This window comes from Alosa pseudoharengus, unplaced genomic scaffold, assembly GCF_046254945.1.
Source record: "Alosa pseudoharengus isolate Yale_2024_CS ecotype anadromous, Long Island Sound unplaced genomic scaffold, YU_APseudo_1.1 YU_APseudo_1.1_scf_14, whole genome shotgun sequence".
Lineage (NCBI taxonomy): Eukaryota > Metazoa > Chordata > Actinopteri > Clupeiformes > Clupeidae > Alosa > Alosa pseudoharengus.
This window is the reverse complement of record NW_027468609.1, coordinates 23,780,642-23,803,158: the sequence shown is the minus strand read 5'-3', so window position 1 is coordinate 23,803,158 and position 22,517 is coordinate 23,780,642. Positions and strand designations below refer to the sequence as shown.

The 22,517-nt window shown below is 43.1% G+C and overlaps 3 protein-coding genes across 8 annotated transcripts in view; 2 read left to right on the top strand and 1 right to left on the bottom strand.

Annotated features, from left to right (window-relative positions):
• The first annotated feature begins 1,349 nt into the window (after positions 1 to 1,349).
• On the top strand, positions 1,350 to 2,279 carry hcar2 (hydroxycarboxylic acid receptor 2-). The gene has a single exon (XM_076283394.1). It carries the CDS (start codon positions 1,350 to 1,352, stop codon positions 2,277 to 2,279), a length of 930 nt encoding a protein of 309 aa, XP_076139509.1.
• A 5,763-nt stretch (positions 2,280 to 8,042) lies between these two features.
• LOC143123111 (uncharacterized) lies at positions 8,043 to 11,756 on the bottom strand. 2 transcript variants are annotated; one of them, XM_076284258.1, is made up of 3 exons: positions 11,432 to 11,756; positions 10,959 to 11,000; positions 8,043 to 10,697 (listed from the first exon to the last, which is right to left on the bottom strand). In XM_076284258.1, the coding sequence occupies exons 1-3, from the start codon at positions 11,631 to 11,633 to the stop codon at positions 8,968 to 8,970; spliced, it is 1,974 nt and encodes a 657-aa protein (XP_076140373.1). In that variant the 5' UTR covers positions 11,634 to 11,756; the 3' UTR covers positions 8,043 to 8,967. The 2 variants fall into 2 exon arrangements, with proteins under 2 accessions (XP_076140373.1, XP_076140374.1); XM_076284259.1 differs by lacking the exon at positions 10,959 to 11,000.
• A 968-nt stretch (positions 11,757 to 12,724) lies between these two features.
• LOC143123110 (uncharacterized) overlaps positions 12,725 to 22,517 on the top strand; it is a 13,368-nt gene continuing 3,575 nt past the window's right edge. Inside the window, exons 1-12 of one of the 5 annotated variants that reach the window (XM_076284255.1) lie at positions 12,725 to 13,099; positions 13,996 to 14,062; positions 15,297 to 15,841; positions 16,365 to 16,449; positions 17,003 to 17,348; positions 17,686 to 19,011; positions 19,452 to 19,532; positions 20,474 to 20,586; positions 20,907 to 20,965; positions 21,313 to 21,402; positions 21,644 to 21,687; positions 21,964 to 22,136. In XM_076284255.1, coding sequence (XP_076140370.1) covers positions 15,395 to 15,841; positions 16,365 to 16,449; positions 17,003 to 17,348; positions 17,686 to 19,011; positions 19,452 to 19,532; positions 20,474 to 20,586; positions 20,907 to 20,965; positions 21,313 to 21,402; positions 21,644 to 21,687; positions 21,964 to 22,136 — 2,764 coding nt within the window. In that variant the 5' untranslated portion in view covers positions 12,725 to 13,099; positions 13,996 to 14,062; positions 15,297 to 15,394. Of the gene's footprint in view, positions 13,100 to 13,995; positions 14,063 to 14,087; positions 14,175 to 14,500; positions 14,668 to 15,248; positions 15,842 to 16,364; positions 16,450 to 17,002; positions 17,349 to 17,685; positions 19,012 to 19,451; positions 19,533 to 20,473; positions 20,587 to 20,906; positions 20,966 to 21,312; positions 21,403 to 21,643; positions 21,688 to 21,963; positions 22,137 to 22,517 lie in introns of those variants that run through there. The other 4 variants (XM_076284254.1, XM_076284257.1, XM_076284256.1 and 1 more) reach the window with 4 other exon arrangements.

Genomic DNA, 22,517 nt, shown 5'->3' with positions numbered 1-22,517 from the left:
GTTGGGTCATCATGCAGGGTTGTCCTATGAACCAAGTGCTAGGGGTTGGGGGGGTAATCAGTCTACGCCGAAACACAGACTGCAGCCAAAGAGGAAGAGAAACAGAGAGAAGTGTGGCAAAAGTTGGGACTTTAAGGCGCACGGAAAAAACACGGGACCACGTCAGGAGCCAGTAAAAGGTTTGTTTGATTTTGTGACATCATTAGGATTTTTTTTTATTTAACCAAGCTGGATTAAATTTTAACAAAAAAAACAATGCAGTCTCTGAAAAGGGGGTAATCAAACAGTTAGGGACAGTTCTGTGATACTGAGATATGTAAGCTATGAAGGAAACAGCAGGTTGAAATGATTTTTTTGATTATTATCCGAAGTGGTTTCAATGTGAAAGTCAGTGTCTTAAGTAACTTGAGTGACATTTAAAATCAAAGTCCTATTTACGCTGTGAAACTGAATTGCAAATGATGTGTTATTTTATTAATGGGGACAAATCAGATGGACACAAGGCAGACATTAGCACTGAAATGTGAAATGAATTAATAATTGTCAATGAATGTCTTATTACAATCACCATGGCTCTCGGTCTAGACAGCTCTGCAAAACATTAAGAGAGGCATTTTAATTACCATACTAAAACGGTTAATTTAACATGCTAGTGTAAATGGCAGAAACAGGAAACAGTGTAGCCTTTTTTGAAAAAGCCCAGGAAGAAACAATTTCTACAGAAATAATATTTGTCTTGATGCTTTTTTATGAACCTCCCCAGCACGTGAACCGCGTTTGCTTTAGTGTGTTAACATTAGATGCTTTTCCTTTTTACTTAACCTATAAAATAAACACAGATATATGAACCTTCCTATACAACTATGACAAAGATATTTGTGGACCATAATAAATATCACACACTCTGCCGCTCAATATATATATGGTTTCTGGTCAAATCTGTGTTGACCTATCTCCCAGGTAACAAAGGCAGCATATGTTGTTAATTTAGATTTGTTTGGAGCCAGACATCCCTGTTTGCCTAGATAAACCTGCAGTTAATCATTTTGTGCCGTGATACTCGATACATATAAGAGCTCGGTCACTGTCACACATGTAACAAAGATGTGCTGTAGTTCTGTCTACACTCACTGGGATGATACCAGGTAGGATACTCCAAAAAAAAAAAGTATCTGTCAATATAGTGGTAACTGTATTTATCCCATATGTCTCCCCAAGAAAAAAAGAAACTATAAGAAAATGTTCTTAAATGTTTTTATTTTGTTTAATTTTTGCAATAATTCATTCTCATTTCAGTTTGAATCCACTGGACGGGAAGCTACAAAGGCTTTTCTGCGCGTAGAGAAGCCATGAGGGCCCTCTTTATCAACTCTACCCTGCTCCTCATCCACCGACCAGCCAACGCATCTGTGGTGGAGCTGACAGTGTTTGAGAGGTGCACGGCAATGCCGGAGGTTCTGTTGTTTTATTTCTGCCTGCAGTTCATCAACCTGTTCCTGGGCATCCCGTCCAACGTCATGGTCCTTTGGCTCATCCACAGGACCAAAGGGGACTCCTCCACATCGGACATCTTTATCCTACACCTGGCCGTCCTGGACACATTCTTTTGCCTCATCCCGCCCCTGGAGTTCGCCAACCTCATGTACCTGACGGTGGACAGCACATGGTACGTCTTGCGCTTCTTCTACGGCATCAAGGACGTCTCACCCCTCTTCCTCTCCTGCATCTGCATGGACCGCTACATGGCCGTGCGTCACCCAATCCTCTTCACCGAGCTCAAGGACCGCAAGCACCGGTCTGTGTGCGTAGCCGTCGTCTGGCTCATCACGCTGGCGTACGCCGCCGCCAAGTGTGTGGGACACATCCCCAACTTCGAGAAGGTCTTCACAGTTATGATCCTGGCCGCCTTCCTCTTCATGGTCTTCTGCAACATCTCCATCCTCTGGGCTCTTAGCCAGTCCGGCCCCGGCCGCGACGAGATGCACCCGGTCAAGAAGAGGGCCTTCAAGATGGTGCTCATCATCCTTGCCATCATCATCTTCAACTACTTGCCGCCCGTCGCCCTCTTCCCGTTCCAGGAGTACTTCACGGACGACGTGTTCAAATGCTACATCCACTACATTGCCTTCGGCTTCATGGACATCAGTAGCAGCATCCAGCCGGTGCTCTACCTCTCCAAGGAGAAGCTGATTATCCCAAGCTGTAGAACTAAAGACGGCTGCTGCAGCCGTTGCAGCTGTTGCTGTGCTGTGACGGGTGAAATGGAGGTGAGCACTTAGGGTTGCGTTCAGGTCCACAGAATTCACATATAATGACAGAGAAAAAAAAAGTAATTGCATCTTTAAAAATAGACTTGAGCTGCGATTAGTACAGTGGTTAATGTGGTTTAGTTTTGCCTCTTGTTGAGGACATTAGTCTTGTTGACTACAATTACAAGGTCAACTCCACTTGGGAGACTGCGGTACCTTAATTTTCTCCAGTAAACTTATGTTTGATTGTTGTTATTCAGTTGTGTATAATATGCTTTATACTTTAGATTTTTGTATCACACATTGCATATGTATCATTTGAATGTAAAAAAGCTAATTAAGATTAATGTCAGTAATGTAAAACAAAACATTATGGTGAATATAATATGTGCACAATTAAAGCAAATTAAATATTTAAACAACACTTCTATTCCTCTGTCATATTAAAGATGCAGACTGACAATCATCTAAAAAATGCAAGAGAGAAAACAGTTGGTAAATAACTCACAAAAAATACCTTAGATACTATTGACGATAATAAAGCATTTTTGTATCACTATTTAATTTACGGTATATATCTGTATGAGCTGGTGCTTTCAATTTCCTGTACAAAATGTATATCTCCTGTCAACACAGCGTTAAAAGCATATTATTTAACTTTTACAGTCAGTGCAAACACTGTTACCGATATATGTTGTTATGGCCTTGGTCTGCAGTGTGTATGCATATGGTTTTTATGAGAAAAATGTGCCTTAGGGAGACAGCTGCTGCAGTTGGGTCTCTGATAATGTGACAATTCCAGCATCATTTTCTGTTTCATGGCAAAATACATATTTCAAGATTCAAGAAGCTTTATTATCATTCCGGCGAAATTTAGTACTCAGGTCCCAGTTGATTAAACAACCCCCCCCCCCCATAAATATAAATAAAAATGGTAAAACAATTAAAAATAGATAAACAAATATAATAATTATGGGTAAAACAAATGTATCATCCTATCTAAGAAATATTTATCCTTGCAGTATGCGCAGTGAATGACATCAGTGTTCAGGGTGCTCAAGTCCATGAGTAAGTTCTTGACTAAAGTGCAGTGTGTTGGGAGCAGTCTATGGTCAGATCAGAGCAGAGGTGATGAATTTATCAGTCTAACAGCAGATGGGAAAAACTGTTCCTCAGTCTGGTTGTCTTTGCCTCGATGCTGCGTAGCCTCTTGCCTGATGGAAGGATATCTATCTATCTATCTATCTATCTATCTATCTATGAGGGCAAACAGCCTGTGTGCAGGGTGAGTGTCATCCTTCATGATGAGGGAGGCTCTGTTTTTGCACCTGCTGGTGTATTATGTCCTCAATGGTGGGTAGGCTGCAGCAGTGTAGGCTGCAGCAGTGCCTTCTTGTCTGCAGCAGTGCAGCTGCCATACCACACCGTGATGCAGGAGGATGCTCTCTACTCTGCACCTGTAAAAGGAGGTGAGTATGGCAGGACACAGACCAGCTTGCTTCAACTTCCTTAACACTTTGAGTGCCACCCCATGCGTTGAGTGCCAAAAATGCAATATTGCTTTTTTAGCTTTTTTTTTTAATTACGAAAATAGTCACTCTAACACACCTTATGTGCGATTTTGGGAACTCTATGATGAATAGAACTGAAATAGATGACGATCGAAAACTCATGAAAACGCACAATCTGGACATTTTAGCATAACTCGGCTTTTGATGGTTGCTGCTTTGGGTCCAATCAGTGACACATGCACGTCAGGTCAAAACCAGGCCATTTATTTTTATTGATAAACCCATTATGTGGGTTTATTAGGAGGTAGTCTTTTGATGAAAACTAGCTACTGTTTATCTTGGGATTTCTCAGGAACAGAGACATGTAGAAATAAACGGTTTGTACCCACTGAGAGCTTAAAGTCTCACCATTCAAACAAGCCATAGTATGTGTCCATAGCATAGAATACGCTGTGGCTCTACAAAAATCTTCAACAATGATCTAGATTGCTGGCATTCTGGTCCAAAGCTTCCGAAAACAGCACGGCATTCAAAGTGTTAAACAGAGGCGCCGATGATGAGCTTTCTTAACAAGGCATGTTGTGTTGTATCTCCATTCCAGCCCATTTGAGATGTGCACCCCCAGGTATTTAAAGAAAGAGACAACTTCAACTGCACTATCAATGTGGAGAAGGGGGGAGGGGTGGTGATCCTCTCTGTCCAAAGTCTACAACCATCTCCTTCGTTTTCTTGGCATTCATCTTGAGGTTGTTTTTGCTGCACCAGATCTCCAGTGTAGCAACTTCCTTTCTGTATGCTGACTCGTTGTTTTGAGTGCCATTCCTATTACCACTGTGTCATCTGCAAATTTTAGCACATGGTTGTTTGGGTATTGAGATGTGCAGTCGTAGGTCAGCAAAGTACACAGTATAGGGGCTCAGGAGACATCCCTGGGTGGCCCCGGTGTTATAGATAATGGTGGAAGACATCTTGTTGTGGATCCAGACAGATTGGGGTCTGTTAGAAAGTCTAAGATCCAATTGCAGAGAGTTGTGGTTAGTCCAAGTAATGACAGTTTGTTCACCAGCGTTTGGGGGATGATTGTATTAAACGCAGAGCTGAAGTTCAGGAAGAGTAGTCTGACATAAGAGTACTTCTCCAGGTGAGTGAGTGCTAGATGGATCAGAGCTGAGATATAAACACAGTTGTCCATGAGCCAGAGGCCCATTTTGGGCTGATCGGTGCCAACTAAGGGCACCAAACCTTATTGTTATTTTCTGACAGCAATATGTGTCTATAACACAAAAATGCATCATGGACATCTGGGACACTCAATATACAGGTAGCCACCTATACACCCGATTTACCTATACCCAATATATTCTACATGGATAGCAGTTATGAGGAGGGTGGGAAATGTCAAAACCCATGTTTGTTCACATCTTAAGGGTATATGCTTTCGGAAAATAATAGTTTAGGTGGTTGAATCAGTTTTCCCTAAATGACGCAGTCTAAAAAGTAAGCCATACAACCGATTGACCTATACCCAATGTATTTTGCATGGGCAGCAAAGTACAGAAGAGGGTGGGACATGTCAAAACCCATGCGAGATCTCAACTTGAGGTTATATGGTTTCAGAAAATATATGGTTTGGGTGGTTGAACCAGTTTTCCCTTAAAGACACAGATCCAAAGGTACCAGCCATATACCCGATTTACTCATACCCTATGTATTATGAATGGGCAGTAAAATAAAGGGGAGTATGAGAAATGTCAAAGCCTATGTTAGATCACATCCTGAGGGTATATGCTTTCAGAAAATATATGGTTTAGGTGGTTGAATCAGTTTCCCTAAATGTTACAGCCCAAAAAGGTATCAGCCATAATCTATTTACCAATACCCAATGTATTATGCATGGGCAGCATACTAATGAGGAGGGTGGGACATGTCTCACATCCTGAGGGTATAAGCTTTCAGAAAATTTATGGTTTATATGGTTGAATCATTTTTCCCTTCATGGTACAGACCAAAATATATTAGGTGTACACTTTTTTCACTTAAATCTATAAAATCCCATTAATTTTACCATTGTCTTCTGCCTCACTGTTTGCGTGCTTTATTAGCACATATGCACAACCCCTCCCTCCATGCCACAGCCGAACTGTGACCACACTTATACCTTTCTTAATATAGTTATTTATACATAGATATATAGACTTTATTCTTGCACTGTTGCACTGTTTGACTTACTCGTTTGACTTACTGTACTCATTTGCACCATCACCATGACACTCATTCACAAAGAGCACCTTACCTTACCTTATGCACAGAGGACCACAGGCTCAGTCCTTGCTTCAGTCATTGCAAGCGCACCTGATTGATTAATCACCCACTATGTGGATACTGTTTTTTAGAATTGATTTAGATTAAGTTTTATTTAGTATAATTTGCATTTTAGTATATTAGTACATTCTTTATCTTCTACAGTTCTTATTGCTTAGTTGTGTTTTTTATATTATATACTTTTAATTACTTTTTCTGCTGTTAGTGAATGTGTGTGTGTATGTATGTTGTCTGTATGCTACTGTGACCTTGAATTTCCCCTAGGGATCAATAAAGTATCTATCTATCTATCTATCTATCTATCTATCTATCTAATTTCAATGGGGAATTTACTTGAGAGGCTGTAGAAGTCTTCAGTTGTAAGTTTGGAGAGTTCATCACACATTGTTGTCATGTGGGGGCAAAGACAAACAAAATAAAACAGGTTTAAAAACAGGCACGGACTTCTCCACTGGCTCATGGACTACATGATTATATGTAATTTAAGAGCATGATAAGTGGTACTGTACTTTTTACAGTTTCCCCCTGCTTTCTGATACATTTCTGAATAAAGGTGTATGTGATGATGCACTATATGGTAACTACACACTAAACAGTCTACAACACATATTAAATAAAGTGCAGTTGTATGGTAGTCCTCCAAAAACTAAACAATGCAACTGCAATCACCCAAAATCCTGAATCGATACATTTGAAATAATCTGACATTGTAATCATTAAATCAACCTGATCCTTTCATGTTACTATACTGTCTTAATGTACATCAATTTCATACATAGACCAGAAAGTCATTGATTCTTTCCCAGCAGAACAAAAATATAAAGATGTGCCCAAGTACCCAAACAGGTTACCAAGTCTAAACTAAGCCCTGATGACGACCTCTGCGCTACGTCGAAACATGTTGGCTTTTTAATGAAGTAGCCAGTTACAATAAAGGCTTTAATTGATCTGTTTCCTTTCCTCACTGTCACCGTAGTGCCTGGATTAATTTCTTTCTTATATTGGACTAATCCCCCTTTTCCAAGAGCACCCGATACCATGGATGTACGTTTGCAAACAGAGCTACCAGCCATTCTGATACCCAAACAGGTTGTTGCAAGGGCAGCAACATCAACATATTTGTCTTGCATGTACATTTACATTTATTCATTTAGCAGACGCTTTATCCAAAGCGACATCCATACGTAATTATATTACAAGGGCCATTCTCCCCAGAGCAACTAAGAGTTAAGTGCCCTGCTCAAGGACACAACAGTGGAAGCCTGGAATTGACTTTCCAGGGCAGGCTAGCTCAACTCCTTAGACACTACAGTACCACCGCCCCTGTGAATTGCATGTGAATTGGTAACAAAGAACACGGCAATCTAACAAAAAAAGTGTTGCCGAAAGCTTGTCAAGGGTGTCAATGTCAGAGTGGATCAAACAGAAAGTTACAGACAAATAAATGTCTTGGCCACTGTCCTACAACACCAACCATCTCAACGGAGCACTAAACAGGAACGGCACAACAGCAGCTGTGGCAACTTGAGCCTCTCCAAGGAGAAGCAGAGTATTTCCCCAATGTGAAAATAAAGGACCCGGCTACTTCAGTACACTCAGTCCTGACTCCTCAACTAGAGGTGAATGCTGACGGTGAGAGCATTAACCTGATTCACTAATGGAAGTGTTAAGCAAATACACAAACATAACATGAACCGAATCACCCCCACGGTATATTCCACAAATGAGGATTGTTTACTGAGAGCTAATTTTGCAGGACACAAATATTACTTGTGTTTTACTTAATTAAAATAACCATTATTTCATGCTACTGGGAACAGCTTGATAGATAACTACTACATCTTACAACAATTTTATCCAAAACTGGTAAAAATCACCATAAACACACAAGTCCTCGGACATTTTTGATTTGTTCAACATTTTTGTTCGACATCATTTCATTGACACATTTAAGGGTGGTTTAATGGCTGTATTTTATTTTTTTTTAATTTTGTTTAGGTATAAACGGCACAATGGCTCATCCTTTATCATTCATTATACAGACACAACAACACAGTTGAACATCCTGCTACAACACTTCTGAATGATTATATTGACGTAATGATAAAGATTATTTCCGTGATAGTTTAAATAAATAATTATTATTTTATAATGATGTACACAAGGCTTTATTTTTTTTCTCTATAAGCACCTTCATTATTACCGGTAAGTCCCTTAAAGAGTATAAGTTATAGTGGATGATACAATAAAATATAACTGGTACATCACTCTTGAAGCAATCTAAAGTACAGGTAATTTGACTGAGCTTAAAGTGGGTGCTATTATAATATCACGTTGATAGAAATATATCTGAAATGTCTTAGACTAGCAACTAACAGCAGTTACCCATATTACTGAAGCAAAACAAAAGTGGGACATATTAAACTGTAGTTCTATGATCGGATAAGAGCATTACATTAAATAGTTACATCCTGCAAATGTAATGTGTTAATAATTTAAGCAATTTCTGTGCTACAGAACTGTAGTTTCTTTGAAAAATAAGAGAAAATTCAGTGATTTTCTTTTTCAACAGTAACAAGAGACATCAAGTCTTCTACATAAATTTGGATTCAACAGTAGAATCTACGCCATGTAACCCCCCACTGAAAACCTCTGAAACAGTAACAAAACTGAAATACTATACAGTAATAATCTGTACGTTAGACTGACTGGGGCTCACAAAACAGTGATTGCCCATTTTTGGATGTAGTGCTTTATCTTCAGTAAAAAGTGTCATCATTGCAGTAACACAACATTTTTTACTGAAGGTAAAAAAAAACAATTGTGTGCAAGTTCTCAAAACAAACAAACAAACAAAAACAGTAATGTTACATTATATGGTCTCCTCATTCACATTCGACCTTTATAGTTTCAACATGTGGCACATCTGGTGTGCTAAGGCTATCTTGGCTCTCGGTCCGAGTCTGTGTCTGAGGTTCCTCCGCGGCTGCCTGGCCTCTCTCGCTGGCCAGGTTCCTCTGGTGAATCTTCTGGTGCTTCTTGAGCGTGGACATGTCGCTGTAGTTACGGCCGCACTGTTGGCACGTGTACACCTTCTCCTTGGTGTGCACCTGCTCGTGCCGCTTCAGGTGACCTGCGCGGCTGAAGCTCTTGCCGCAGAATGTGCAGCCGTACAGTTTCTCGCCGGTGTGGGTCCGCTGGTGCAGCTTGAGGCTGCTTGCCACACTGAAGCGCTTGCCGCACTCAGGGCAGCCGTAGGGCTTCTCGCCCGTGTGCATGCGCTTGTGGATGGTCAGGTGTCCGGCCTGACTGAAGGTCTTGCTGCACAGGTCACAGCTGTAGGGCCGTTCCCCCGTGTGGATGCGGTAGTGCGTCTTGAGGTCGCCCATGCCATTGAAGCGCTTGCCGCATTGGCCGCAGCCGTAGGGTTTCTCGCCCGTGTGGATGCGCTCGTGGATGCGCAGGTTGCCGGCGTTGCTGAACGTCTTGCTGCAGAAGCCGCAGCTGTAGGGCCGCTCGCCGGTGTGCGTGCGCAGGTGCACCTTGAGCTGGTTGTGCTCGCTGAAGCGCTTGGCGCAGTGCGGGCAGCAGTAGGGGCGCTCACCCGTGTGCACGCGCTTGTGGATGCGCAGCTGGCCCTGGTGGGCGTAGCTCTTGCCGCACAGGTTGCAGCTGAAGGGCCGCTCGCCCGTGTGAGTTCGCTTGTGTGACTTGAGCAGGTCGGCGCGGCCAAATCGCTTGCCGCACTGGCTGCAGGTGTGGGCCTTCTCACCACTGTGGATGCGCAGGTGGATGTTCAGCGAGCCGACGCGGCTGAACATCTTGTTGCACTCAGGACAATGGTAAAAACTGCCAGGCGTTTTGATTTCTGAAGTGCACTGCTTGTCAGCAGGCTGCGTCAGGTCCTCCCCCGCAGAAACATCTTCGTCCAGTAGCCGGCTGTCCGACAGGTTTCTGTCAGACTCCACCACTCCAGACTCTCGTCCATCAAGCAACATCCCTCCACTAGATGAGAGCTCTGCCTCATTGTCCGAAACTGGCCCCAGTGTGTCCTTCTCACCGTGGTCCAGCCTCAATCTCTTCTCCATCTCATCTGTCTCTGAGTCCCCACAGTAGCTGCCTTCATTGTCACTGGCCCCCAAGTGACTGTCAGACACGATGGTGACCCGCACGTCATTGTCACTGTCTCTGGAATCTGAGCCGTAGAGCTCGCTGCCGCCATACTCCAGCTCTGTGTCCTCCATCTTGATCTGCTTAGCTGCCACTAGGTTGAGAGGCGACTGGGCCTTCGAGAGGTCAATGGCACAGCCATCCTGCAGGTCGGGGTCAGATTTGACGGTGAAAGTGAAAAGCGCACCGGCGTGGCCTTTCTCCATGTTGGAAGACAACAGTCGTTCCGACGGTGGTGTGTTTGTCCCCATCTGAGCACAGGCTTCATCCTGACTGGGCTGCTCTCTGCGTGGACGCCGGGAGTTTAGCTTTCTCCTGTTCTGGGTGGGGGGCCTTGAGTGATTTGGTGTGGAGGAACAAGGTATGTTGGCACACGCTGTCTCCCCTGGATATCTTTCTACTGAAGTGTCCACACAGGAAGTGACCACATGATTGCTCTCCTTGGCTGAAAAATGATGAAAATATGGATGAAAATATTTGTTATTGCATACTTGTTTAAAAAGTGTTCTTGAAATAAAGGTTTGTATATATTCAATGAGATATATAGTAAATAAATACTAAAGGTATTAATAAAGGTAAATTAACAGAACTTTGTTACAAATCTTTGCTTTGTTTTCCCCACTTCAATGTATGAAGCTGTTAAACTCAATGGCTTTGTATATGCTTCAGGGATAACACACCACAGTGTAACTTATTTGTAGCCTACCTTTCCAAACACTTACATCCTGCATTTCCAATACTCCTGCACCTACCAAGCAAAATTAATGGTAAGGTAATTAATGCTACTGAATAAGTCTTGTGTTTAAAAATTGTGCATGTTTCTGCAGCAGGACCTCACAAGTAACTAAATAAATCACTTTCAGGTTGGCAGCAAATCTGCGATTTCTGTTGTGGGCGGGTCTATGTGAAGCCGTAAGACCGCCCTGTCTAGCAAAATATCTTTCGAACTTGACCCCTACAATAAGTCTACCGGCGTCTTAAATAAATAACAGCATCTTTCGCGTCAATACGCCCCATGCCTCCTTTTCAGTATCGTTCAAATAACGTTTACCCATGATTAAATTGCCAGGTTAATATAAACAAGACAGTTCTGCAGACAAGCAACAACAAAACATGCATATACACCAGTCTTGACATAAAGGTCACCTGCGCCATGCAATAGTCGAATTAAATACATACCTTTGTTTTCCGTCTTTATTCTGGTATCACATTCGTACAGTCTGCGCCTGAGATTTCCATTTTCAGTTTCTATCCTTAGGATTTTACCTTGATACTCGGACAAGGTCTGCTCAACCGACTCCAGAATGTCACTCACGGTTGCTTTGAATATTTCATTGAGCGACGACTCCAAAAACGATTTTAAATTACTCGATTTCTCCATGTCTGCATAAGTTATTTGTTCAGAGATGACAGTGTAGTATTTTGACACAATGGTTTATTTCCCCGTGAGGATGTGATCAAGTGTGTGATGCTGCCGTTTACGGAACAAAGCCGTCGGACACTGTTGACGCACTCACAGCGACTGATGTAGTTTTGCCATGACCTTGTTGGAGAGCAGCTAAGACTGCCGCCCCTGGTGGCTTGGAGTTTATAAGTCACAATAGTTTTTGGTATGACCACCAAGCCTTTAAACGCTCTGCTCATACTCTCATATTCGCTCTGCCGAATACTTCAAAGAAAAGGAAAAGGAAGTTGAATAGGAATAGCCTACTCTTTGTAAAATTGACATTAATGAAATAGATTAAAGTTCTAAATCCTGTAACCCATCATCGTTCCAACCAAACACACACCGAAATGAATTGAGATCATCAAATGCAGTCAAAAATGAGGGAAAGCTGCAGGTGTTAGAAACGTTGGAACAAAACAGCCTGTCTAGGAGCAACATAAAAACTCTGTTATCTAAGTTAAACAGCTTCTTAATAGGCATTTCATCTAGTTAAATGTTCCCTGCAGGCCTAGGCTACCCTTGCGCGCGCCTTGTCAAACACCACGCGCCCTTACAAAAATAACTGCAGTCATTGGACAAAAAAACGCTATTTCATTATATTTGTTCTGAAATAGGCTACAATGCAATTTAAATGTCCAAAATACATGCTTTTCTGCAGTAACTTGCTGTAGTGTTGTTGCACTGCAGTTTTTCATGTCCAAAATACTGCTTCCTTCATACGAACTAGTTCTAGAGCTCTGCCATTTTGACACTCACCCTGCAGTTATACTTTTGTATGGGTGCAATTATCATTAGGCTAATAGTAAGCCTAACATCAACTTCTCACCACAAATACTTCAATGAAAGCAAGAATGTCTTGTCCTACCCCCTCTAGTGGATGAACAAATGGGAGGAATGCTGTTTAACTTTTTTCTCCAAATGCCCTCGGGCGATGGGTGTCGGCTCCACTATCACAGGTAGCCTATCTTTCCGCGTTTAGGTGTCCTCCAATCAACAGTGCCTTTCTCTCTGCTTTGCATGTTTTTTCATCTCCAGTTGTCACTGTGTCAGCGTCCTCTGTTCCACACCTTTACCACTGATGTAGCCTAATCACCGATACGATATTTGATCCGGTGTGTCTACGATCCATATCAGAGTAACCGGAGTAGGCTAGAGCCAAACATTAGGGCCTGGATGAAGGAAAGAGGAAGGTTCTTGTGAGTTTGCAGGTGTCTCTCCTTTGACACTTGGCGCGCGAAAAGGACAGCGCATGCTGGGTTTGTTATGATGATTCCACTAGGCTACTGAGCTGAGGCTGCCGAGCAGCAGCTGCTGCCCTCTTAAGGAGTTTCGGGAAGACATTTGGTGTGCAGTTGGCCGTGTAGGATGCGCACCTGAACGTGGACTTAAATATCAGAGTGGTAAGTAGGCTATATGCGGATGATTAGTGTAGTGCCCTGGGGTTAAAGGGCTTGAGGATTTCCCAACCAAGCGTTCTTTGAATAAATTATTTGGTTGAAGTCTAGGCTAGTTTCTATGTTACCATGACTGTCTTAATTTTCAAACTTGTTCGCCGTTTCTTTGTTTTTGTCTGTTTCTTTGGGACTGTATCTTATCGGAGTCGCTGAAAATAATCTATTTACTTTCTTATTCTGTCTTACTGAGGCATGGACAAAAGCTTCTCCCATGTTAATCTGTCTGCCTGCCAGTCTGTCTGTTTCTCTGTCTCTGTGAGTGATGACCTTAGAAAACACATGTCCAGCATCCTAATGAGTTGCTTTGAGTTGCGCAATATGAAAGTCAGCAGCTGATAGGCCTAATTCTGTCTGTTGCTTAATAGATCTTGTTCCCCCTTTTCTACTTCTACTTTCTTTGCCTTGTTGTAGAAGTTTTTGAAGCCTCTCAAAATCAAGAACACAAAGGCTACTACAGTATAAACCACAACACCAGCTTCTCTAATGTGTAGGCTACAATAGAGCGGAGCTTAAGGCCGTGGCAGAGATCTCACATTAGATGTCATGTGTCAGTGTTATTATACCAAACATGACTGAGGAACATTTTGTGTCAAAATTCTCACTGGATTGCCTGCCCTTTCTCAGCGAGACATTAGTTCTCTGTAGACCTAAGGAAAGGCTGAACATGTGTACATGCCTGTACATATGATGTAGGCTATGTAGCCTACTTTATGGTGCTCTAATGCATTATTTGTATGGCTGCAAAGTGCTGCAACTTAAAGCAGCCCTAATTAAGGAAAGTTGGTGTTGTTTGTGTGGCACGCCCCGTCCTCGGTGTAATATTTCATACTTTTCTTCAACAGGAAGTGAGAAGTGAACATCACCACAGGAAGCTGAAGGCAACATGGACCCGGATGTTGGTTAGATGATGTGAGTATAACACAGAGAAAGTTGTGAGTGAGAGAGAGAGAGAGTGAGAGAGAGAACCTAAAAAGAGAGAAGTGGATGTAAGGGACACTACACTCACACACTCTTTGTTGTGGTGAGTTTGTTCGTATCTGCTGGGCTTGGTGTAGTTCCTTAACTTGTATTTGACTTCCAAACACTCATTTAAATGTTAAAGCCTAATATCTCAACAGTGGTTCTCAGTATGTTCTCTTTGTGTGTGTGTGTGTGTGTGCATCCAAGTGGAAAGGAGGGACATTGAGTCGACTATGACAGCAAACATTTAATTTATTAGTATCATTGTGATAGAAGAAAAAGATAAATTGGCATGGTGAGGTCACATGAATGAAACTCAGCCCCACGCCCTCAAACGACTAGTGTCTGGCTTAATCTTTGCTTGACACCTTCTCTGCCTCCACACAGTATCTCGCAGTGGAGGTTTGTCATTTGTGGTCAGGAAGTTCAAATGCACTCCTGCATTTCAGCAAAAAAACGCACATTGCAAAGCACATCCGTTCAGGCTGAAGAGCACGGTGGTTCCTGACAGATAATCTTAATGTTTAAGGGCAGTTTTGATGGTACAGTGACTAGTAAGTGCTTTTTCTCTTTATTCAGTTATATTAGCAGGTGATGTTTGAGGATGTTAACTTCGCCTAGTGTGGAGCTTATGATCATCCATTTGCATAACTGATGAGGGTTGCCGGCAGTTTAAGATTGACTTTAGTCTGAATTTTCTGTTAATGTAAAATCATTACCACTCATTTACATGAGGTCCATTAGACATGTCCTCACTAATAACTATGTTTAAACGTTTGTCACTTATTTGATGTGACAGAATAGCTTTGTTGCCTATCGTTGCTATTGCTTGTGAGGGAGTGGCTGGTGTGTGCTCTCAGAAAGAGGACCTGCTCAACCGCTTTATCTATTGTTTGTTTTGTGTCAGTGTATAAAATTCTTGTCATAGTTTAGCTAAAAAGTCATTTGTTGCTTTCCAACTCTAAAAATAGAAGGATTATGAACTTGGGTAACTGTAAAAACTGAATGACATCTTTTTGTATGTTTTAGGGATTTCATGATCATGATAGAGTATTGTTTAAGGGGCTCACTGAAATCTGCTGTGTAATAGCATGTTTTAATCACTGTTCACCGATGACATGTTCATGTCTTTCAGATAGTGCTGCAGTAAGTGTTGAAATAGCTTATTTTTTTACCTCCAAAGCCTGGATGTTGCTACTGTGGCGTTCAGCGGATATCAGAATGAACGCCCCTGTCACCACCCACGAGTGAAACTGAACTGAACTGACGCCAAGAGTCAAGATGGAGGAGGAAGCGAATGGTCTTCTTTATGCTGGGTTTCAGAGCGTCATCCCCAGTATTTTGGATGAAGGGAGTTCCATAGACCTGTGTGGGGACAGAAGCCTTCATTCTGGGATGGGACCCATGCCCTGTGACGAGCCCGAGTCTTTCGCCGCTTACCCCATCACCCATCCCGCTGTGCCGCTCTCCTTTGCCACGGTCCAATGGGACGTGCCCACCACCCCCACGGACCTCCCCTCGTCAATGACAGACAGCAGCTCTGTGGACGAGCTGAACTGCAGTGATGGAGTCAGTCCAGTCTGGGTGGTTAACCCTCTTTCTATGGTCCCATCAACACCCACAAACTCTGTGTCGACTGACAACATGCTGCCAGTGCCTGATGGTAATGAGGTCAAGTTACCACAGTCGGTGACGTTGTCAGAGCAGCGCACTGATTCCGACCAACAGGTATGGCACTCAGATCGAAAGTCTGATGTGGTTAGGATGTATTTCATGGCATCTACATTACAAACATAACTCATTTGCAAAGCGCTTTGAATTGCAAATGTGTATGAATTACGTTACATATAAATACAGTTGCCTCGCCTTGCATATTCATGGGTGACAGACAGTAAGGCAGTAAGATATCCAGGTTATATTGGAATTATGTGTATCCTAGTGTCTTCTTGTCTTAATGTCTATGTGCCTTAATGGTCTACTTCCTGTGGAATTGTAACTGTGCTGGACTGTGCAAAAGTTGTCCCTGGATCTGGGTGTTTCCTCTGGGTGTCAAAATTAATTAATTTGTTCAGTTTCATGATGAGTGTGAATGCAACAGAATGAGAACATGGGTAGCCGCAAACCCTCCACAAAGTTGTCCTCATTCACACGCCACGGTGTGTATGTGTGTCTGTCCTTCTGTTGTGTCTCCCCTGTTTGCAACTGGCTATGTCCTAATGCCGCGCCGTCTGTGTTGTACTTCACACGACAGGCCAGTGATTCTGTGGAGGCGGATCTGACGATATCTCTGATGGTGACAGGTGATAAGGAAGACCTGTCTCTGTCTGCTGATGGAGGTGTGGTAGCCTACATTATTTCCATTTAGAAGCTTACGCTGTTAGATGTTTATGCTGCTCTGAAAAAAGATTAAAGAATACTTTCCAGTCACATTAAACTTCCATTTAGGACATTTGCTCTTCAACCAAAGTGTGGTTTTTATGGAAAAGGTTATTTGTTTCATACAACCCTTTTTTGGCTCAAGGTGTCAGGCATGTGAATAGCTCACAGCTGTTCCAAACATTACTCAATGTTGATAGGTTTCTGGTTAATAACTATTAAAACCTCTTTTTATCTCATGGAAAAGTTATCCTTGGTAGTATTGTACTGACTGCTACAAATTAAATTTATTTTTTATTCTGTATGAATTATAGTGTTGTTTTTTTATGGAAATATGACTTTTGTTTCCTCTCTGAGTCGGCAACGCCCTCTCGTCATCTAATTCAAAATCCTGGCCTCCCAGTGACACTTGAGTCATTCAATTCCATTTGCGGCTCGGCACATGGAATGTGATATCAGTGCCCTGAGGCTGTAGTCTGACTGTATTAATGAGCGCCATTGTGTTACATACAGAGATAAGTCAGCCTGAAGAGCCCACAGTGGAGGAGATGGCCCCAGCAGAGGCAGAGGCGAGCACTGAGACATCCGACATCCCAGAAAGCAGCAGTGGTCATCCAGAGACTCCTGGAAAAGAGGAGAAGAAGGAGGAGGAGGTGGAGGAGGACCAGCCCCTCCCAGTGACCATCACAGACACGGAGCAGGAGGAGCAGGAGCTGAGCTGCTGCACAGATGGAGGAAGTGATGGCGAGACACTGGAGGTGGTGGATGAGAAGGAGACCATGTGGAGTGACTCGGCTAAAGATGAAGAATGTGTGTGGACAAACAGCAGTTTGTGCTGTGATGACAAGGACACAGTAGGGTGTGTATGTTTATACAAACACATGGCTTACTAATGTAATCTAAAACCTGTGCATAGTACAAGTAATTACGCTTGTGTTCCTAACTACAATTGTTGACCACTAGAACGTTTTTAAAACCTTTTAACATGTACAGTGTAAAAAGACTTTATTGTTATGGTTAAAATGTGTCTCCACTGTCACTATCATTAAAGGCATAAAAAGGCCAAAAAAATATACTTAAAAAAAAAATGTATTCTTAGCTTGCCTACAACTTACAAGTAAGAACTTAACATGTACAGTATACTTCAAGTTTTGGTGGAGCTGTACTGTACTAGTGTGTGAATTTATTGTTTACAGGGAGCCGACTGCACTGACCCAGCAGAGCACAGACTCAGAGGAAATACCACTGTCAGGGGAAGATGAACAGTGTGACCCTGACGAGGACCCCACGTCTGCGGACCAGATGACGCCGCCTGAGCCCACCGAGGCCCAGGACTGCCTCCAGCCCCCAGGAAGCGACTCAGACGGCGGGGAGGATTCGTCACAGCCACACGGTGACCACGTGGAGCAAGAGGAACGTCCAGAGACAGGAGAGGAGCCCCAGCCGGAGAGCTCCAGCGACCCAGGGGAGACCTCAGCATGTGAGGAGGGGTCAGAAGGGTCGAACGAGGGGGAGATGTCAGAGGTCACTCAGCTGATGCATGAAGCCGCATCGTCTGCACCAACTGAGGAGGTGACTGAGGAGCCATTAGGGGATACTACAGAAGCTGAAAGGACTGAGACCAGTCAGACCTCTGAATGTGTAAAAGGTGGAGACATGGAGGAAACAGATCAGTGTTTAGAAAAGACAGAGGCGCTGAAGTGTTTGATTGACGAGCCAGAGGTGGAGAACTTGGAAGCTGAGGAGCAGCAACAGCAGCAACAAGCCTCTTTAGATTCCGAGGAGACAGAACAGTCTCTGTGTACAGTGGAATCAGAACCCTCAGAGACAGAACAAGCGACACCACAGGCGGAACACACGGACAAGACAATGGAAGGTGGACTCTCCGATAAGACAGAGCATCCTGAGGAGGCTGATATGGAGGACTCTGATATGACCAAATTGATAGAACAGCCAGATGAGCCTCAGGGGGTAGAGTCAGCTGAGACAAGTCAAGCTGAAGAGTCAGCTGAGACAAACCCCACAGAACAGACAACACAGACTGAAACCAAAGAGTCAACTGAGAGCGAAATAACCGATGAATCGGAACAGGCTCCAATGGATCAGTCAGGAGAAGCTGTTCAAACAGACAACAGTCCGGAACAATCCGAAACCAAACAACTAGAGGAGGAGCACCTCGAGACAACAGAGGCGTCACAACAGACTGAAGGAACAGAGCAGCCTGAATGTGCTCAATCCAGCGCACACAAACAGACACCGACGGAGCTGCCTGCTAGTGTGACGGAGGGAGAGGACTCATTAGAGAGGCATATGGAGGAGACGACGGAGCAGTTGGAGGGACAGATGCAGGAGACGGGGGATTCGGAGGAGGAGGAGGAAGAGGAGAAGGAGGAGGCAGTGGCGGCAGAGCCGTACATGAACGGAGGGGCGGTAGACAGAGATGAGGCGCGCAGGCTGGCGGAGAAGCTCTTCAGGCTGGAGGGCATTCACCGCACAGATGTGGTCCGACATCTGGACAAAGAGTAAGAGTGATGGGGCACTCACAGGGACACTTGTGGCTGTGTGTGTGTGTGTGTGTGTGTGTGTGTGTGTTAGCGTGTGTGTGTGTGTGTGTGTGTGTGTGTGTGTGTTAGCGTGTGTGTGTGTGTGTGTTTGTTTGTGTGGGTATGTTTGCATGTGTGTGTGGGTGTGAGTGTGGGTGTGGGTGTGTGAGAGAGAGGATCATGTCACAGCATTACTGCTAAGTCATCCTTATCCATGCTACATATATACACTAAAAGCCAAAGAAGGAAACTAACAAACCAAGAAAACTGAACAAAAAATGTGTTGTCCAGACAAAACAAAAATCCATTGTTGTATAAGTGATTGCGCAGCCACACATTTTTTCTCACTTCCTTATACCTGTGCACTGAGGTAATAAGAAACAGAGAGGAGTTTTTCACTTGTGCCAACTCTGTTTCAGTAATGATTTCAGCCGTGCTGTTGGAGAGGAGTATCTGAAGTTCTTTGACTTCACGGGTCAAACTCTGGACCAGGCTTTGAGGTGAGTTTCTGCTGAGTCTGGTTTATTCCTCCATATGATGTGCGTGCGCGTGCGTGTGCGTGTGTGTGTATGTGTGTTTGGGAAAGGAAATACATTGTATATGGATATTAGAAGATATGATCAATCTTAGGTAAGATATAACCATTTGGATATGAAAAAATAATACTATCATGAATAGGGATGTAGCGATTACCGGTATAATGGTAAACCGCGATAAAAATGTTGACGATAACAATTACCGTTTTCATTTCAAATATCATAATTATTGTGGTTGATTACCACGGTGTGGAAACCGTGTGTTTAATCCCTCCCAGCTGGCTTTTGACATACAGTAGGCCTGGTACAATGAAACAAAACTAGTACCCTACTAATTCTGTTGTCTAATTGATGGTTTTAACTTGGACTCGGATTAGGCTCCACCTGATTTTAAAAGGTGGAACATTTTCACCGCAAAACGTGCACTGTATCATGTAGCCACTCTGCGTCTTTCTATGTTCGCGTCCACATTAAATCAATTCCTCTCATGTTATCAGGAGAATACAGTAGCCTAAAGTTTTATTTCGAACATTTACTTTGGTCTCACTCATTGGATCCAAATAACAGAAATAGCAAACTCCAACTCATGGTAGGGTAAGTTAAGCTATAAGCATATAGCCAATTAAACATGACCAAGGAAAAAGTGAACGGGACACTTTTTAAAACTATTTCAGCTTGTGTAGGCCTACCAGTGCTTTTCTGAACATATTTTAAAAAATGCCGCGATAATACCGAAAACCGTGATTTTGGTCACTATAACCGTGAGGTTAAATTTTCATACCGTTACATCCTTATCATGAACTGCTTATCTAGCTCATGACCTTTCAAGTAAGCTCCATCTTGTCATACTGAGAACAGAGCGCAACCCAGAACACTGGTTCTGTCCCCTTGCTCTCTCCTGCCAGGTCTTTCCTGAAAGTGGTGGTGCTGATCGGTGAGACGCAGGAGCGGGAAAGGGTTCTACAGCGTTTCTCCAGCCGCCTCCAGGAGTGTAATCCACACGCCTTCCCCTCGGCAGGTAACTGACCTAGGGCCAGGGAGCTCTGATTCAGCTGGGCTCGGTTCAAACTGCAATTACGAGTAATCCGCGCCTGTTGTTTGCGCTGATCATTAGCTATTGATGACTCATCTATAATGTAGTTCGGCTATTCACACAGTGTCGTTCGTTTTTTTCCATGGAAACGTGGACAAGTATTTTAAAGTGTCAGAATACTCTTTGTGGAAAGCAATCAGGATGAACATCTGCTGCCAAGCCTAGTTAGCTCATTGAATAGTATAGTGGTATGGTTGATCCGGATAGAGGTTTCGATTCAAACAAGGGCATTCTTTTTCCCATAGGTGCAGTTCTGACTCTCACCTGTGCTATGATGCTTCTGAACAGTGATCTTCATGGACAGGTGAGTGTGAAATATGTACGTGCGTTCAAAGGCCACCACTGAAAAGAAATCAGGTCATGACAGTGTGTATACTTAGTGTGTATTTACAGTAAATACACCGAGCAGAGCAAAACCACATATTACTGTTATATTAAGTATACAGTATTTTGAGTGTGCAGCTTTCTTTCTAGTAAATGTATGAGATACATACAAGTCTGCAACATCTAAGAATACATTCTGAAGTTGCACATTCACACAGATATACACAGAAAGCGATTGGACCTGACAAGAAATCATTTGACATATCATTGTCTATTAAGTTTCTTGAGCATTGTCTCAGCGAAGTTTGCTTTTGGTCTGATCTACAGAATGTGGGTAAAGCCATGTCACAGTCCAACTTTGTGTCCAATCTGGATGGGATGAACGACGGTGAAAACTTCAATAAAGATGTGCTAAAGGTAATCTGGGACTAAATCTGCTCATTAACGTGAGACTAGACAAGTAGCTCTGTGCTAGATTTCCTTTCATGTCATATGACGAGTAGTGTGTTGGGAAATTATTAAAAAAAAACAATGGTTTGAATTGTTTCTGTTTTAAATTCACTATTTCAATACACAACCGACAAAGAAAATCATTGAAGAACAAAAAAAGAAGAAAAAGAAAAACCTCCAAGTGAGTAAATATGAACTTCTGTTTCAGGGCCTGTACAACTCTATCAAGAATGAGCCTTTGGAGTGGGCAGTGTGAGTAGAACCTGCCTAAAATATTTACAACTACAGCAGAGTTGGGATTGATTACTGATATTGCATCCTTACTTGTCTGTCTATAATCTCTCTGTCCATCTCACTCTCTTTTTCTCTCTCACTCTCTCATGGTCTCTCGCTCACTCTTTCACTCTCTCTATTACATAGGCTCTCTCTCTCTCTTGCTCTCTCGCTCCCTCCCTCCTTTTCCTGACAATATAATCTTCTTAATCATGAGCTCTGATAATATCTCCCTGTATGGTGTGATTCCCCCAGAGATGAGAAAGAGCTGCAGAGCTCCATGATGTTACCGGAGGATGCGGCTACTGACCCAGCGATGCGCTCCAAAGGCAACCCCTTCCTGAGTGTCCCCCACGACAAGAAGGCCACCGTCTTCCACAAGGGCTTCCTCAAACGCAAGGCTCACGCCGACATCGACGGCAAACGCAGTGAGTGTGTGGGGAGCGTGGACCGGAATATGCATTTGCAACAAAATAGCATATAGCTATAGCCTCGGGGTCGCTACGTCAAAGTAAACCGCTTCCTTAACCCACTGACAAGGCTCAGTATTTAAAGTATTTCTAACTTTGTAAGTGTACTGTTTGTCTTCTTGGTTATTAGGTGAAAAGAAAACATGTGTGGAACATTGGTTGGCGGGCGTTTTTCCCCCCATTTCAGCATTGAATGCTTTTTTCCTTTGTTTTGTTTTGTCTTTGGTTTCATCACGAATGTCTTATTTACTTATGCATTTAGCTAATGTTTTAATCCAAAGTGACTTTAAGATACCAATTGCAGGGACCAGTCTCCCTTGAACAACTTGGGGTTAGGTA